Genomic DNA, 18711 nt, shown 5'->3' with positions numbered 1-18711 from the left:
CGAATTTCGTTAAGAACGCTCTAAAATGACCTGATTTGAACTGCGACCCGTTGTCCGTGAGTATGGACTCTGGTGTACCGAAGGTGTAAAACACGTGCTTCTCCAGAAATTCGCAAACCCTTTCGGACGCGAATTTTCGCAATGGCTGTAGGAAGTGAAACTTTGTACAGTGGTCAACTATTATCAAAAGTCCTATATTTTCTTTCTTGGACCGTGGGTATGGGCCAGGAAGATCCATATACAGTCTCTGAAATGGGCGGTCTGAAGTTGTGGGTCTCCCTATGGGTGGTCTAAGAACCTTGCTTGGGCTCTTTGTCGACTTGCAAATGGAACACTGTGAAACAAAGCTGCGAATCTGCGTTACCATTCCTGGCCAGAATAGATGACGCCAGAGTTTCTCAATCATTTTGTTCATTCCAGCATCGGGGGAATTGTGCGCCCGTATTAAAACCTGGTGGACGAGGTTGGTTGGAACCCAAAGTTTCCATGATTCCTCTTCCTGCAACAAGTCTCCTTTAGCTAGTTTGGTTCTTTTATACACAAAACTATTCACGACCCTGAGATCGGGTTGGCTTGACTGGTTGTCATGAATCCGTTCTGATCTGATCTGATCCACGGCGATGTTTGATCGTGAATGAGAACCCTTGCAGACAAATGGACCATCTAGCCAAACGGCCGGACAAGTCCTTTTGTCGCATTAGCCATTGAAGTGAAGCGTGGTCAGTTATGACGCAAAAATCTTGACCTTCAATGTAGGCTCTGAACTTATTGATGCCCTTAATGACTGCTAAGCACTCTAATTCGGTCACCGAATAATTTCGCTGCGCCTTAGACAGCTTTTCAGACATATACGCTATGGGTAGTTCGACTCCATCCTCATTTTCTTGAGCTAATACACAGCCGAGCCCGTACAGGCTGGCATCGCAAAGCAGAATGAAAGGTTTCTTAAAATTTGGTGTCCTCAAGATTGGAGATGAGACTAATTTGGTTTTTAGCTGGTTAAAAGCGTCCTCTGCCGCTTGAGTCCACGACAGAACTTTATTTTTCTTGAGCAGATCAGTTAGGGGAACGGCAATCGAGAAATCTGCGCAATTGCTTGACGGTTGTAGGTGCTGGGAACTTTTCGATTGCACTTTTATTGTCCCGGTCAACTTTCAGCTCACCGTGACCAATGACAAAACCTAGGTACTTAATTTCAGTCATACAGAACTTTGATTTGGCTATGTTTATTGTCAGGTTCGCATCACGAAGATAGCCTGCGATTTCTTCTAACAGCTTGATGTGCGACTCGAAATCGTCAGACAAAACCAAGAGGTCGATGGTCCGAGCTTCGAAACACTCATTAAAACGATGACTTAGCATATCGCAGTTCCAACACTTCAATTGCTTGCGTTGTATCGCTGCCACTTCAGCTGATTCGCTGTCGTCAAAATCTTGTTGTATCTGAGAAACAAAAGAGCGTTGATAAAAACAACTCTTCATTGTTTGTGCTTTCATCTGTCTACAAAATTGTTCATGAGTTCTGAGTTCTTCCCTGATCTGAGCTAACGTAACCATACGTAAATGCATAAGTTCGTACCGCAGAGATGGCTTTGAATGTCGTATGAGAAGCCTCACTAACTATTCTTCTGAGATTGGAGTACTCAAACGAGAAAAGAGTCTTTCCACCTGAAATTGGTAATCCTCAAAAGGCTTTTTTTCAGCTTGACGCTTGCTGCTTATAAACTCCCAAATGTCCATACCGTTGTTGCTCTCCTTGAACTTATTTCGGAACTCTCTACAAAACTCTATCCAATTAAATGAATGGCATGAACGATGGAACTTCCAGTACCATTCGCTGGCCTTCCCCACGAAAAATAAATGTAAATGGTCACACAAAAGCTGACGCTCCATGTAAATTTTGCTGAGCTAATGCTTGTACGCGATACAGGAATTCTTCGGTCTGTAACCCGTCTTTGCATCCAACAAACTTGGTGTGCCAGCTCTGAATGATGTTCGGCACTTTTTCTGGCTGCACTGCGGAATTTGACCTGCTGACGCGTTGAGCGTTTGAGTGAATGTCGTGATAAACTGTTCCTGCAGAATGAGCTTCCCCTGATTTACCATGCCTTTCATCCAACCTCCTACTTGGGGTTTGAGCGGAACTAGCAATCTGCATATTTGCTACCTGTGCCCTAATGAAATCAGATAGTTCTTGTCTGAGGTTCAGTTGTTGCGCCTGCATGGCTGTTTGTACTACTCGCTCTATTTCCTCTAAATTCTCTGCCCTAGAAGTATCTATTATCGAGTCTGTGTCCAGACTACGTTCGTGGTGACTCGCTGGGTTATTGCGATTTGATCTCAGTGGCATTCCTGTTCGCGGTCCAGCGCCTCTGCGTTGACCTGTATTTCTTCCTCTTCTTCCACCTGTCCTTTCTCTGTTCACATCATTGCTCGCGATACTGCCGTTAGCAGCGTTAGCTTCTCCTGTCCTTCTATCAGCAGCGTACAACTCTGCTGACAAGTTGTTGTTTGGCATAGACAACTGTTGTATAGTACACTCCCTGTTACACACCGGAAATCCGTGAAAATCAAGTATATAATTCCTGATGCACTGTTGGTGGAATGTATGACCGCATGGGGTAGATGCTGTTATATCGTTCGCGATCAATGGCTGCGTACAAATCCTACACGATGTAATCTCACCGCCTATTGCGGCTGGTAGATCGAGATTGCTGTGAGGCAATGACATCTTCACTAAACACAAGTTTCTTGAGTTTGTTGTGTAAAACATTAACTGGATCGTGATTGATATTACTACAAGTTCCTGCTCGCTATATAAATTTAACTCTCTAATGTTCCTTGATTGCAAAAAAAAATAAAATAACACTAACTAAAATTGTTTTGAATGCTTCCTCCCCGAGATATGTGTTCGGAACCGGTCAAAGATCGAAGTTCCTCCGATACTTTGCAATTCCATTGCTCAGACGATCATGATCTAAGAGTAGGTCTAAAGAAATTCCATTGAAATGAGATCTCAAGTAACCTGTTGGTTCTGGTCGACTATTCCGTAATAACTCGAAATACAATCGCAATTCCTAGAGACCTGGTTTACCGACATCCATATTCACAAATACTTTCTTATTCTCGTTAACATCCAATTCTACATGTTTACATGACCCCCTTGATCTGAGTGGTCGACCCGATCCGCAGATTCTCGAATCGTCGTCGATGTTCCGGCCTCAAGATACAAGTGATCATTGAATAAACCGAGAAGAGAAAACTAAACTTCAGCAGACTCTAACAAAGACTTTATTGAAAACTGGTAAAGCAATACGTGAAGTTAAACCTCCTCCTAGTAGCCTGCGCTTAGAAACCAACAAGAATCTAGGCGGTTTCGGTTTCTAGGGACATAAATGTTGATTGGTTTGCCCCACGTTGTGGGCGCCATTTTTTCTTTTTATGTAGCAGACAGCTAGGGCCATTTGTTGCCCCTTCAGTTTTCAGGCCTGCGTTCACCTATAACCTAGTGTATAGGGAGATTCGGGTTCGTGCACTTCTAGCATGGCTCGGTGCTAAGCTCGTCGAATTGTCGTGGGATCTTCCTAGTCTTCTCTATAACACGCACCGTACTACGCGAAGTTTTAAGTGCACGAAGCGGTAATCTAAAAGGATCGAACAAAAAAATAATGGGTGTAAACGGACTCAAGGCACGCGGACGGACTCGTGTGAAAATGTTTGAGGTTATCCCTTATTCAATGTTTATTCATTATTCACATTTTTACTATATATAGCGGCGGCATAGCAAGATCAATCACGATTCCGCGTTACAAATTTATTCAACCATTGTTGAACTATCAACTTCAATTAACAAAAGAAATTAGAAACTACAATCATGATTTCAATACAACTTAAATTCTTTCATCTTCAAAAATCAAATTTAACTCAGAATATAACAAGACTCAATCTGACCGAATAACCGTCCGTTTGCTTTGGCACGCATAATCATAATATCATATATATATGGGTCAAATGTCAGAAAATCAATATGGTGGTAACAATATTTCACTTACGCAAAACTCCGGCGATGCAGGTTCGGTGGGCCTATCGAAGACGCTGTGCAAGGATGCTTTTAAGACGAGTTAACATATTAATTTCTGACAGGATAAATTATGTGGAATGCACGGATGGTCATTGTCAGAACTTAAAGAAAATTACTACTAAGTCAATACCAAGGTACGCTACATAAGCTAGTACCGAAAAATTACTCTACATAGATCGAAAGTTAAACTACACAAAAGTTAGCGCCTACGACAGCTCACTACATACGAAGGGATCTGCGTCTTCGCATGCCAGACAGCAGGTCTGATCAATCGATGCTCTCCTCCAGATACATTTGCCTATGGTGAGGCTTTTCCAATCGGCAAGCCGCACGTGGCGAATACGGGCGAAGTGCCGGGTCTGCTGCGCTCCTTCAAATACATTCGCCTATTGTGAGGCTTCTCCCATCGGCAAGCCGCACGTGGCGAATACGGGCGAAGTGCCGGGTCTGCTGCGCTACAAATCGCCTTCCTAGATACTGCTTACTGGACTAGCCAGAGCTGAGAATTCAGTTGCCGCGCGTGGCGCTTGTTGGTGAGGCGATGTGGGTGTATTAGCAAAGGTCACATCCGGTATCCGTTCACTGCCTTATCCAAGTATGACCACGGCTTCGATCAGTGGTCCAAAAATGGCTGCTGTACTAGTACCATAACCCTCCAAAATGTCTCTACATGGCTCAGCCAGAGCTGGGGCGGTGGATGCCGGGATAGAGATTTACGCCGTTCGCGGCAATCTGTAACCTCGGTCACCTTCCAGAATGTTCGCGCCTTTGCTGATCGCAGGGGCACCTAGCGCGACACGTGTCCGCAGGTGGCAACCCCGCCGTGGCAGGTTGGCTTGAACTGACACCCAGAAAAAAAGTCTCGTCTTGGCCGACCGGTTGCGAAATTAAAAACGGCGCAATCACGCCGCGCTGGCGCTGATGTTGCCGGCCGGCTTCGATAGAACCTCCTTTCTTTTCCTATTACAAAAAAAATACATAGAAATACACGCCACTTAATAGCCTGCCTATGCGGTTAAATTCGAGTGTTCTTATTTAACAGTAGTTGGGTGTAAAAATATATATGATCCTCCTGTTAGCATAGACTTGGCCGGTGCACACACACTTAGACGAAAACCGAACCGCGTGGGTTGTAATTTTCCGTTTGTATTCTATCTCGGCAGCAGCCTTGCGTCCGTTTTCATTCAAAGTTTTAAACGAAGTGAACGAGAACTCTTGATGCGAAAAGTTGACTGTACGCTGCGGCGTTGCTAAGCACACCTAACGGGATCTTTCCAGGTTCTGTTCTCCTTTCTGGCTTCACACGTTTTCGGTGCGCGCGAGAAAGAGAGACTGTTATGCTGACAGACTATACGTGTAAGCGGGTCAGCTAGACGATACTCGCTGCTCTCTGCTTTACTCTGCGTTTAGCTGTTAGACATATGCGAATTTACATGCAAAATGACTTTACTTTAATTTCTCTCAAAAGTTTCTACTTCCATTTACTACTGGCCCCCACAAGATCAACCACAATAATAGGGGTCTTCAATTTAAATTCATTTGGGGTCAAAAATAGTTGTGATTCACGATTATAGTAACTAGATTGAAATCTTGTATACATTTCATATAGGTGAGCATACTAATTCTTACTAAAATCAACATTTATATTATCGTATGGATAGGACTCAGAATTCAAGTGAACTTTAAAGTTTGATAAGTTATTTGTGATAAGTTCTCCATTTAGTGTAAATCCAATTATGGCAAATCTTGGTTTTTCGCGGTTAGCCGACAATTTCACATTTCAGCTGTGTTGACTACCATACCCCAATTTGGGCTTAACATATGAATCCCAACTCTGGAATGCTATGGTAGGCTTACACCACTTTTAATAGTATCGTACATCTTAATTTTTTCAAAGTCGCTCAGAGTTACATGGGGAATTTTTCAGGTTTTATTCGTAGTTTTTCAGTTAAAAAGTTTTATTCATTTCTGATTTGTTTAAACACATCGCCAAGATTCTTAGTTAGCATCAACACTTCTTCATGTTTACATTTTAACAAATACTTTTTTATAATCCTCAGCAAATCCCAAAAAAAATTTTAATGGTGTAGACAAGTTGAATTGGGATCCCGTAGAAATCTCGTCTTCACTGCTCCACCCAGAATTTGATAGATATTGACTTTGAATATTATCCAGAGATATACAATTTTTTTAGGGTAGTAGTGATACCGACATAGACTTGACACGTTGGACACGTTGTATTTAGCTGTTACCTAGCAGTATTTTGATGGTTACTTTCTGTTTAGTCTTGTTTTTGGATGGTTACTATCTGAATAATATCTGTAAAATACTCGGTTTTAGATAATAACTAAATGTTAGCAAGTGTTATGAGTTGCTAAGTCCCTTATTACACAAGTTTAAGTTTCTCAGATGTGTTAGCCAAACACACTTGCAGTAAACTATCATTAGCTGACCGTCATCAAAGTCACATGCCCAAGACCCAAGGACATTGAAAAAAATACTTTCCCTTCATTTGTACCTGTCGTTTTAATTACAGTCAGAAACAAATTTTGTAGGATCATTCAATATTTTTTTATATATTTTATTATTGTAAACATATTTCATTAAATTCATAAACAGTAATATTTTATGTATATTTGTATATAATTAATTTTCTGACTCCATCCCTCTGTAAGAAATATGTCGGTTATTAATTTTCGTTCCAAACGCAGATTTTCTCTTGGTTCCCATAGATAGATGTAAAATAGTTCTCACAGTGTAATCTTTCTCAGATGTTGGATTATTTTATATATCATCATATCATATTAATATTATAACATATTTCGAAAGCATCATTACCTAACATAGAAGCGTCTTTCAATTTAATTTCTGATTCAAGTTTATGATAGAAGTGTTGGGACCTGGTAATATCGGTTTTTGTCGTCAACTTTTTTTTTAGTTCTAGTTTTCTATTTCTATTCTATTTGATATAATATTTGTATGAGTAAGGCATCATTGTTTAAGATTTTGAATAAGTTTAATAAACTCTTTAATTACAATACTCATCTGGTTTTCGTGATTCATGATGGCGGTTGAGCTGCTTGGACTGTGATTACTAGCTATTGTTAACTGTTATGAGCTATTATTAGATGGTTACTATCTGCTTAGTATCTGTCTATTAGTTGCTTACTACTTGTTATTAGCTGGTTACTGTATGTTAAGTAGATGTATACAAGTTGTTAACTAGCTGTTTAGTATCTGGTTTCTATATGTTTAGTAGATGTATACAAGTTGTTTACTAGATGTTATTAGCTGGTTGCTAGCTCTTTAGTATATGTATACTTGATGTTTACTAATCACTGTGGACGGCAGTACACGTAGTGGCGAAGCGCGCAATAGAGCGTGCGAAAACAACTACTATATATAGCCGCAGAATTGAAAATCTGCAATTATGGTCCGATCATAACGCGTGATATACCAATCGAAAGGTGTTGCATTAACTAAGAAGATTGCATATGACTTTCGAAATATAGATTTGTTTGGGAGAAAAAGCGGTGAAAGTGTAAAAGTAAAAATTTAGAAAATTGGAGCTGCTGGATACGGTGGGAATACCAGAATACGCGTCGAATGCCACCTCATTTGTTGAAATCCGATGTTCCGTTCAAAAGTAATTCAAAAAACAAGATTTTCTTCTTCTTCCCAAAATGAAAATGTTTGTCCCTTTGTTTGTGGGTTTGTATGCATCCCATCTTAGTTTTAGGGGTTTGGAAACCCTATGGGTGTATAAAGTAGCTTGAAATAGAAAACGTTTGTTCTACGACTTTCGGAAAAACCGGCTAGTTTAGCGGAAAATCAAAAATAAAAGCCAGATTTAAAATGCTTATAGTAGCTAAATAACTAATGCTACAGAAACGTGCTATACATCTCTGAAAAGATAATTTAATTTGCTAAATACTTTTCATATAGTAAAATTGTATGAATATAATTGATTTAGAGTTATGATAAAAGGTTATTTTTTAAAACCACTTTTTGACTATTTTCTCAAAATTGAGTCTAACGATTTTTTTTTAAATTTTATATCATGTAGCTCTTAAGATTCCTCAACTTTTGATGTATAACACTTTTTACCCTAAAAATTACCGTTTGGAAGATATAAAGCGATAAAAAGTGCAACTGATTTCAGTTTCGTAATATTTCATACATATTGGAATAAACAAGAAAAAAACCAATTTGATGAAAAATATTCTCATTAGATTTTTTCAAACGGAAAATCTGTTATGGTTTTTGATCCTTTACTTGCATGAAGCTAATCGAAATAGGAAACTTGATCTATTTGTTCTATCACTTTGGAAAAACCCGCTAGTTCAGCGGGAAATGTAAGAAACGACAGATTTCTCTTGGAATCTGAAACTATACAACCCTTGAGATTCCAAACTTGTGCTATTAAAATAGGTAATTGAAGCGATAAAACTTGTTATTAAAAAGTTTAATATTCGTATTATATGTTTCATTCTTATTAAGATGAGAGTGTAAACAACCCATACCTTAATAGAATAAAGTTAAGCCGAAGTGGAACATGACAGTGTGTGTATGGTTTTTCAATAGCCAAGCCATATGGGGACGACTCCTAGTCATGGTATTGGGGTACTTATACTCTTGTGCAAAAAAAACTTCTGATATCAAACAAAAACACCTCTTAACGAGGTAAGAAGTAGTGGCGAAAGCGCCCTCAACAAAAATTTCTGATATCAACAATTGTGACGAAAAATGATATTACATTCGATAAAATAAACAAACTATATTAAATTTATGTACTCGGCACGCTACAGCAGAAAATTTACGTGTAGGTAAATAAATATTTACTGTTGCTGGCCGAAATCACAAGCTGTTCACAAGCTGTCTAAAAGCTGTTTAGAAGCTGTTTTGCTAAACAATTTTGATTCATAATGACAGATATTAAGAATATATAATAATATCATCCACCTTAACTAGTATATTGTAAAAAAAAACATTTCCATTTTTCATACTCTTTCATCTTATGTAGGTATAATAAATGTATTCTTAACTATGATAGCTAGCCTTACATCCCATAACTATAAATTATAAAATGTCTAGAAAGAACAAAATATATGAATGTCAAAAAACGATTTAAAACTAACTAAAATTGGGAAAGTAATTGAAATCGCTCCGGCTTAATACAGTAAAAACAAAAACACTGTGATTATCCCTTATAGTTATTAGCTACAATAAAATGTCTAGAAAGAGCAAAATATATGAATGTCAAAAAACGATTTAAAACTAACTATAAATGGGAAAGTAATTGAAATCGCTCCGGCGTAATACAGTAAAAACAAAAACACTGTGATTATCCCATTTTTTATCACCATAGCAAATGTCTATACCCACACCTAAGTGACCAATTGTATCCTTTGTCCAAAATGTCTTTGACTTTCACTTATAAATTTGTCACCGATAATTTAAATCTCATTAAGCAAAACCACCCATTTCTAACCGTACCATAACCCCAGATTCAAGTTGGTTACCTACAATAAACACAGGTGGTGGTGTAAAGGATTGCTTAAATGCCTCGACGCAGGCGCAAAGGTCATAAAAAATGGTCATAAAAAATATAACTAGGAAAGTATTTTTTATTTGCGAACCATTTATAACTTTTACCAAAAACACAAATAGTTATGTTACAAAGGATTGCTAAAATGCCTCGACGCAGGCGCAAAGGTCAAGGTAATGGAAAAATCATGGAATATTATCCCTTGACCAAAAACGATAATTTCTTCTATTTGGATAATAAAAAAAATATATTTATTCAATAATTTGATTTTTTCATCAAAATGCTTGATAAATCAAGTTGTTTGATATTCTCTATTAATTGAGTAATGAGTTTTCATGTTCCTATTTAATTTACCAAAAACAGTAATAGTCTTCTCTCATTACATTGATCTTTTGGATCCCTCTAATTCCCCACCGGTGAAATATATGTTGCTCATATTTAATAATGGTGGTTTGTCAACACCGACCAACCTCCGCAACATGGATGGGTACTTGTAACTCACATTTAAGATATTTCCATCCTTCTCTAATTAATATCCGTTTATCCATCATGTAAACAGGTTTAGAATTGTATTGCATGCTTCAACCCCTAGCCACACCCACCACTGTAACAGATTTGACTTTTCCAATGCCCCAGCTACCTTAACTGTACACGGCATTAACCGATCGCCCAAAAGTCCGCTCCGGCCAAACTGCTGACACAGCGTATGGCCGGAAGCTCATGCATAGCCGGCAAGCACTGCCGATTGGAGTGGCCGCTATGAAGTTCAATTATGTTAGCTTTAAGATTTAGTTCATTTTCAACATTCAAAGAATAATGAACACAAGTTCATTCTGAAATAACTCCGGCAACCGCCGAATAACTTCTTATTACTTAAACACTGACTGAGTCTCTAGGCCAGCAGCGAACGGAGGGCAGTTACCCTTCCAGCGTAATCATCATAACTCTTCAGTAGATGAAAAGCTAATCAACCGACTACCGGCAGCTAATCGAGAGCTGCTGCGAAGGAAGCTAAACAATTATCATTTCCAGAGATCACGGCCAACCGGCTACTGATTGAGGGCTGCAGCGAGGGACTCTTCTGCAGCTACCCCCATACTAAAATTAATTGGCGCCCACCGTAAATTACCCATTGATATAAAATTGGGAAACCATGTAAGTGAGCCCCTCATACATATATTTTCCCGGCATCTGCATTAGTTAAATATTTAAATACATACACTGCCAGAATATTTTCTGCAGCTCCATATTAAAGTTGCGTGTGAACATTTTTATTAATTAACATACTCGTTAATTATTTGACAATTTAATTGGTATTATCTCATGTGATATTGTAAATGTTTATCGTTGTATGTTGTTTCCATTATTTAAATTTTTAAAGTAAATATCTTAGTGCCAAACAATATTGCCCATATATCAACCAGACTTATTAAATATCCCAGACTAGGCGCAAAGGCTCTGCTGGAAAATAAATTAATTTTGCATTTATTGAATTATTTTTTTGGCGACTGTCTCTGTCTCATTTAAATTATGTGCGTTTAATTCACCCTGTTCAGGCCCACTGTCCGGCGAATCTGGACTGGCCTCGCTATCCAGCTGCACCAGCTGCACCGCTCTACCGCTCTCCCGCTCTCTCGCGCTCCCGCTCTCCTGCGCTGTTCCTAGCTCCCTCCATGAAGTCTCCGCTGCGCTTTGGAGCGCAGAGCGGAGCTTAGACTAAGTCAGTTCGATTTCTGAAGTTCAGTTGAATAAACCGCGGTCGTACCCCCGCCTACTTTTACCCAGTTAACTTTTGTGCACATTTATTTCCGATTAAGGGGCAAATACGCGTTCGAATGGTTTCTCCCCTACAGCTTCCGCAGCACCAGCAGCAAACCGCACCAGCAGCAAGCCACCGAAGCCCAGCGAACCAGCCCGCCGACGCCGCCCGTTTTTCCGCCGTCGCCTCCCACGCCATTCCACCAGCGCCAGCACGGTACCCCGCTGCCCCCGGCGTACATTTTGATCCATTCGAGCCGATAAGATAAGTAAAGCTTTTCGTCTTATTAATTGCCGGTCCGCAGTCAGCCACTCGAAAATATAATTCGTTTGACTTTCTGTACGATTTGTCCAAAATCCTAGTCCGATTAAATCCGACAACGGCAATTAAAAATTACTTCGCCATTTTTTTCTTCGATTTTCCTTTTGCTACGTGCGGCCATATTGCCAATTTTTTCCGACTCCTTTTTTAATTGCATTTGGCCGCTCATCCATACTTACATACACATATACAAAATCGAGAAAAAATTCCAAGCTTAGAGAAAATATTGTGCAAATATAAGCCAAGCATACAGTGAGAATTATTAAATTTCTAGTGTTCTGCCAATTCAGGCCCCCAAAACTTTTCAAGATTTTTCTCTCTGTATATCCGCAGCCGCTAAAATACTTGCACATATTTTTTCGTTTTTTTCCAAATACAGTCCACACACAATAAATCGAAAACTTCCACAACAACACATACCCCGCCGGCAATAATTATTTAATAAATTTAAAACCGGCGAAAATTACATACATACAAATATATTACATATATACAAATATCTACATCCATACAAATATATTACATACATACAAATATCTACATCCATACAAATATCTACATCCATACAAATATCTACATATATACACATATCTACATACAGTCACATATAATTTTTAACTCCACCATCCCGTTCCGACTAATTAAAGTTTTCCGTCAGCCATCCGGTAAAAAATAATAAAATAAAAAATTACACCAACCGACGTGAAAATTTTTTGGTCATTGTGTTTTATTTACCATCAAACTTTTTAGTATTTTTTGGTATTTGGTATTTACTCCGTAAAATTTATTTTATTTAAACGGGAAAAATACCAGCACTCCACTGCATGCATAGCATCCTCCGTCCATTTTTTGGTATATTTTTAGTATTTTTCACTCTAAATATTAAATCAAATTAAAGCAATACACCAATATTAAATAATCAACTGATCGCATCCTCCGGCCAACAAATTTTGGTATTTTTTCTTCATTCAGAAGTTTAAATAAAGGCGAAAAGATTACAATTACTCCACCGGGGACTATATATATACACATAGTTGGTATTTTTCCCCCTCAATTTATCCAAACGCAAAAAAATACCAGCAAAAATATACCAAACTTGATCCCAACCATAATACATATACCAAAAGGGTTAAATATTATAGTATTACTTCTCAACGGGTGATATTCGAACTCATCACTCACTGTTCCTAATCCGTATTATTGGGTTTAATTCCGCAAAGTAACCAGGTCGGTACTTGCTTCCAATTTCTATTTCTCCGATCCACTACTTTTTTTTGTCCACACCTCGTTCCACTGTTCCAGAAGTGGGCCAGGTTTCCTATTTATTCGAAGGACCAGGCGAACAGATTCAGACCCAAATAAAGGTAATTTCTCTTTAAATGTCCGCTGGAAGTGATAACAACAAGTTGTCTATTCCACCTGCCGTAGTCCCAGGCATATCCGTAGATCCGCCCACACCCGAACTAACTGCCAAGACCTCGTCGCCCCGAAAAAGGGTCACCCGTGCAAACGTCAAAATGGCACTAACACCTTCCCAGATCGCTCTAAGCAAATTTACTGAGGTCTCAGATCGGCTGAGTGAGTTTGAATCCAGAGCAAACACTCCTTCGCCGATCCCTCCTACTCTGTCCATGCTGAACATCCGCCGCGAAGAAATACGCGCGTTATGGGACCGCATCAAGGCAGAATACGATGAATGCACCGGGTGCATAGCAGAAGCCGGAGACAGTGCAGGTGATAGTTTGCCAGTTCTCAAGGCTAAATACGGCTACTGCTATTCCGTTTACGAGAGATGTGGGGCTCAGATCGCGGATATGATAGCCCAGGCTCCCCAAGTTCAAGCTGTTCTTACCCAGACTTACATTCCCTCTGGATGTCGGCTGCCTCCGTGCGATACCGAGGTTTTCACCGGAGATTATCTGCGGTGGCCGACCTTTAGGGATCTGTTTACGGCCATTTACATAAACAATCCAAGGCTGACGCCAGTCGAAAAATTGTTTCACCTAAATGCCAAAACAAGCGGCGATGCACACACGATAGTGTCAAACTCCCCCCTTACTAACGACGGCTTTCGCTCAGCTTGGGCTAACCTAACTGAGCGTTTCGAAAACAAGCGGTTGTTAGTAAATAGCCAATTGAAAATACTTTTCAATGTGCAGTCCGTTAATCAGGAATCTGGGTCAGCTATCCGTGAACTTCAACGTACCATCCAGGGTTGCCTTACGGCTTTAGAAATGTCCGGAATTGAAACCGAAAATTGGGATTGCCTCCTAGTGTACATGTGCTCCTCCAAACTTCCTAAGCTCACGCTATCCTTGTGGGAACAGTCCCTGCACAATAAGGCAGAGATTCCGACGTGGCAGGAACTGAACGCCTTCCTTACGGAGCGTCACCGGACCTTAGAAGCCATAGACGACGTACGGCCGTCGAGCTCGAGTCAATCTCTGCCAAAAACATCCGCCCCCACTGCAGCGCCTCGAAGAATAAATTCTTACGAGACAAGGGTAGCACCCAAGCCAAAAGGATGTGACCTTTGTAAGAAGGAAAACCATCCTGTCCGCACATGTGCACGGTTCCTCCAGATGACGGTCGACGAGCGTTCGGCATACATAAAGAGGAAGCAGCTGTGTCTAAACTGCTTCGCACGAGGGCACCAGCTGCGTGATTGTGAGAGCACTCATAGTTGCTTTACGTGCCGCGGCCGCCATCACACCTTACTACACAGAGGCAACTCCTCCCAATCGCCTTCGAATCCCGCCCCAAGACCCAGATCAAGACCAAGTTCACCAGTTGCCACCGCTTCCCGGTCCACGGACTCTACAGTACAAAATTACTTCGCGACGGGGTATAAATCCGTCTTGCTGGGCACCGCCATAATTGACATATGTCACTTGGGGTCGAATTTTAAAGCTCGTGCCTTGATAGATTCAGGATCAGAGGCAACCTTCATTTCTGAACGGCTGTTCAAACTAATTAAGTTGCCTCACCAGGTAATCCGAGCCCAAGTATCAGGCTTAAACCAGACAGTATCCGCTGAATCCAAAAAGCTCTGTCAGTTTACCATCCGTTCTCCGACCAGGCCTGGCTTGCAAATAAACACGACGGCATATGTTCTTCCCCAATTAGCTGGAAACCTTCCATCCTGTCCGATTCCGCAACAGTTTCTACGGGATCTTCCCGAACTGTCACTAGCGGATCCAAAGTTCTACGAGAGCGCACAGATAGATATTCTGGTCGGGGCCGACATACTGCCATCCATTCTCTTAAGCGGCACCCGGCCGAATATTTGTGGCTCTCTCCTTGGGCAAGAAACCATTTTCGGGTGGATCCTAACAGGACCCGTTCCTGCTCCAAGGGAAAATCAAATTTCCGTTTTTTCCACACGAATCTCCCACACAGTTGACACGTCCCTGGATAGGCTTCTCACCAAATTTTGGGAGGTGGAGGATCTGCCAGTAAAAGTGACAAAATCTTTCGATTTGGCTTGTGAGGAAAACTTTCTCCGAACGACTACGAGAGACGATAACGGCAGGTATGTCGTAAGTCTTCCGTTTCGTGATCCTCAAAACGTAAAATCCGCCCTCGGTCACTCCAGATCCTCCGCGTTGTCGCAGTTCCTAAGAACCGAGCAACGCCTGAAGAGGGACTGTCAGCTGAAAGCCAAATACGACTCCGTGATTCAAGAGTATCTCGACCTCAATCACATGAAAGAGGTCCGTCCTACCCATAATTCTGCCAGTTATTACCTTCCGCATCATGCCGTGCTCAAGCCGGAAAGTACAACCACTAAGTTACGTGTGGTTTTCAATGCCTCCAGCCCTTCAGAGAATGGGGTCAGCTTAAATGATATCCTTCATGCTGGCCCAGTCTTACAGTCCGATCTAACTATCCAGATCCTGAAGTGGCGATATTTCCGATACGTCTACAGTGCCGATATCGAGAAAATGTATCGGCAGATATGGGTAGATCCGAAGCATTCCCCGTTCCAACGCATTTTATTCCGCAACAGCGAGGGGCACATTCGAGATTTCGAATTACAGACGGTAACTTTTGGAGTCAATTGCGCGCCATTCCTGGCCATTCGAGTCCTGCAACAGTTGGCAACTGACGTGCAGCTCAGCCATCCAAGAGCGAGCAATGTCATTCGAAATAATATGTATGTAGACGATGTCCTTTCGGGAGCTGACTCCGCCGAGGACGCTAAGTCCATTGTTCGCGAGCTACAAAGTGCTCTAGATTCCGCGGGGTTTCCACTGAGAAAATGGACCTCCAACAACAAAGAAATATTAGCTCATGTCCAAAGCGATCATCTTCTGACAGCCGACTTCCTCGAGATCGACACTGAGAGCACAGCCAAAACTCTCGGCGTACGATGGAAGGCGACGTCCGATGAGTTCTTTTTCGTCCCACCAGATTTAGCAACGGAAATCTCCCACACGAAACGACAAGTCCTTTCCCAAATTGCCAAGCTATTTGATCCAGCAGGCTGGCTCGCTCCATTTGTTGTGTGTACCAAAATCTTTATGCAAAAGATTTGGCTTCAGGATCTAGGCTGGGACGATAAACTTCCAATTGAGCTGTGCCAAAGGTGGAACAGCTTTCTCCAGAGCTATTCGGTCCTAGACCAGGTCAGAATACCCAGATGGGTTTCCTTCCGTGCAGAGTTCCGCGTAGAGCATCACGGATTCTGTGACGCCTCGCAAAAGGCATACGGTGCTGCGATCTATGTGCGCGTAGAAGTGGGCCATAAGACGATGGTGCTCTTGCTCACGGCCAAGACGCGTGTGGCGCCAGTCAAAACGGTGTCCCTTCCCAGGCTGGAGTAATGTGGGGCTCTCCTTTTGTCCGAGATGGCCGAAGCCATTCTTCCAAACATGCCGAGGCTGACCTCAAAATTCCATTGTTGGACCGATTCCACGATTGTGCTAGCATGGTTAGCAAAACCAGCGTGCCATTGGACTACGTTCGTTGCCAACAGAGTGACGAAGATCACCGAGTCCACTGAGGCGGCCAATTGGTCTCACGTTCAATCCGAACATAATCCAGCTGATTTGGCTAGTCGAGAGTTCAAGAGCTGGTGGATAACCCGCTTTGGTGGCATGGACCCACTTGGCTGCAACGTCCACGCGATCATTGGCCCAGCCAGGGAACCGACCTGCCGGTGACTGAGATCGAAAAGCGTGCCGTTAAAGTCCATGTGGCGTCTATGCCGTCAGAAGATTTCCTAGATCGCTTTCCCAATTTAGATAGAGCTTTGCGGGTCCTCGCGTATGTCCATCGATTTGTCCAACGATGTCGAAGACAATCACCGCCTTCCGGGGTCCGTCTAGAGGCCCAGGACGTTGCCGCCGCGGAAGAACTCATGACGATTTGCACTCAGCGCAGGTATTTTTCTGAAGAATACCGCTGCTTGAGTCAGAAGCGTCCTGTGCCCGCGGCGAGTTCGATTCTCTCCCTGAACCCCTTTCTAGATAAGAAAGGGGTAATCAGGGCATGTGGCCGCGTAACGGCCTCCGACAGTTTGCGGTATGATGAACGACATCCGATAATCCTGCCGTACGAATGTGCACTCTCGCGGCTTCTGGTCAAATTCACGCATCTCATTACGTTGCATGGTGGCAACCAGTTAGTGGTGCGTCTCACTCGGTCCAGATACTGGGTTCTGAGAATAAAGAACTTGGTGAAGGCAGTGGTTAACTCCTGCAACGTCTGCGTTATCCACAAAAAGATATTGCAAGTCCAGATGATGGGAAGTTTTCCGAAAGAGCGAGTGTCCTTTTCCCGCCCGTTCACGTACACAGGGATGGACTACGCCGGCCCGTTTGACATAAAAAATTATACCGGAAGAGCTTGTCTCATTACGAAAGGGTATGTGTTGGTTTTCGTTTGTTTTTCTACAAAGGCCATCCATCTAGAGCCTACATCCGACTTAACGACTGAAAAGTTTCTTGCCGCTTTCGCTCGTTTCGTCTCTAGAAGAGGGTGTCCTCGCCAAGTCCAATCCGACAATGGAAAGACCTTCGTCGGCGCCTCCACCGTGCTTTCCCGAGACTTCCTGCAAGCCGTTAAGGAGTCTGTGACCGATGCCTATAGTCATCAACAGCTCACCTGGCAATTCATTCCTCCTGGGGCACCCCATATGGGAGGCCTATGGGAAGCTGGTGTCAAGAGCTTCAAGTCCTTGTTTTACAAGTCCACCGCTACGCGGAAGTACACCTTTGAAGAGCTGTCCACCCTCCTAGCGAGAATCGAAGCTTGTCTAAATTCCAGACCGCTATCTCCCATGTCCGAGGATCCAACTGATCTCTTAGCGTTGACACCAGGGCACTTTCTTGTTGGTGGACCTCTTCTATCCATAGTGGAACCTGAAGTAAAGGGCGAATCCAAGTCCATTCTGAACCGGTGGCAGCACTTAAAGTCTCTCCATCAACAATTCCGCACTCGATGGAAGGATGAGTACCTTAAGGAGATCCACAAGCGCAACAAGTGGCAAGTCCCCACAGAAAATCTGCGTGTTGGCGATCTGGTCGTCATTAAGGATGACAATTTGCCCTCAAATGAGTGGCGACTAGGAAGAATAGACTCCGTTTTTCCGGGAGCCGATGGTAATGTCCGCGTAGTCGACATTCGTACGACACGCGGCATTGTCAAACGTCCAGTGACCAAGGTGGTTCTTCTTCCAAGAGAGCCGCCCAAAACTACCTCGTAACGAGCCGCGTTTCTTACACACCCTAGTCCGTAGCCATTATCCACGTCAGTGTTAATCAGCCCTGTTTGTTTTTTCCTTATCCACACTCTAAACAGGAAAATGGCTCCCCGTCCACGTAGCGCTCAGGCTCTGGATAGCAGACGTACTCGAGGTACTCAGTCCTACCGATGCCGAGTCTGCCGCGGAATCCATCCTCTTCGGAAGTGTCAGAGGTTCCTAAAGCTGAGCGCAGAGAAGCGGCTGCGGGCAGTGCTTATTAACAAGTACTGCGCGAACTGTCTCGCACACGAACA

The 18711-nt window shown here is 42.3% G+C and overlaps 2 protein-coding genes across 2 annotated transcripts; both read left to right on the top strand.

Annotated features, from left to right (window-relative positions):
* The first annotated feature begins 13026 nt into the window (after window positions 1-13026).
* LOC136117672 (uncharacterized) lies at window positions 13027-16571 on the top strand. The gene has a single exon (XM_070999363.1). It carries the CDS (start codon window positions 13089-13091, stop codon window positions 16533-16535), a length of 3447 nt encoding a protein of 1148 aa, XP_070855464.1. The 5' UTR covers window positions 13027-13088; the 3' UTR covers window positions 16536-16571.
* Window positions 16572-16915: 344 nt separating this feature from the next.
* Window positions 16916-18418, top strand: LOC139355054 (uncharacterized). The gene has a single exon (XM_070999364.1). The coding sequence runs from the start codon at window positions 16916-16918 to the stop codon at window positions 18416-18418; it is 1503 nt and encodes a 500-aa protein (XP_070855465.1).
* The last annotated feature ends 293 nt before the right edge of the window (window positions 18419-18711 follow it).

This window comes from Drosophila suzukii, unplaced genomic scaffold (assembly GCF_043229965.1).
Source record: "Drosophila suzukii unplaced genomic scaffold, CBGP_Dsuzu_IsoJpt1.0 scf_7, whole genome shotgun sequence".
Taxonomy (NCBI): Eukaryota; Metazoa; Arthropoda; class Insecta; order Diptera; family Drosophilidae; genus Drosophila; species Drosophila suzukii.
Note: the sequence above shows the minus strand (reverse complement) of the source record. Positions and strands in the feature narration are given on the sequence as shown.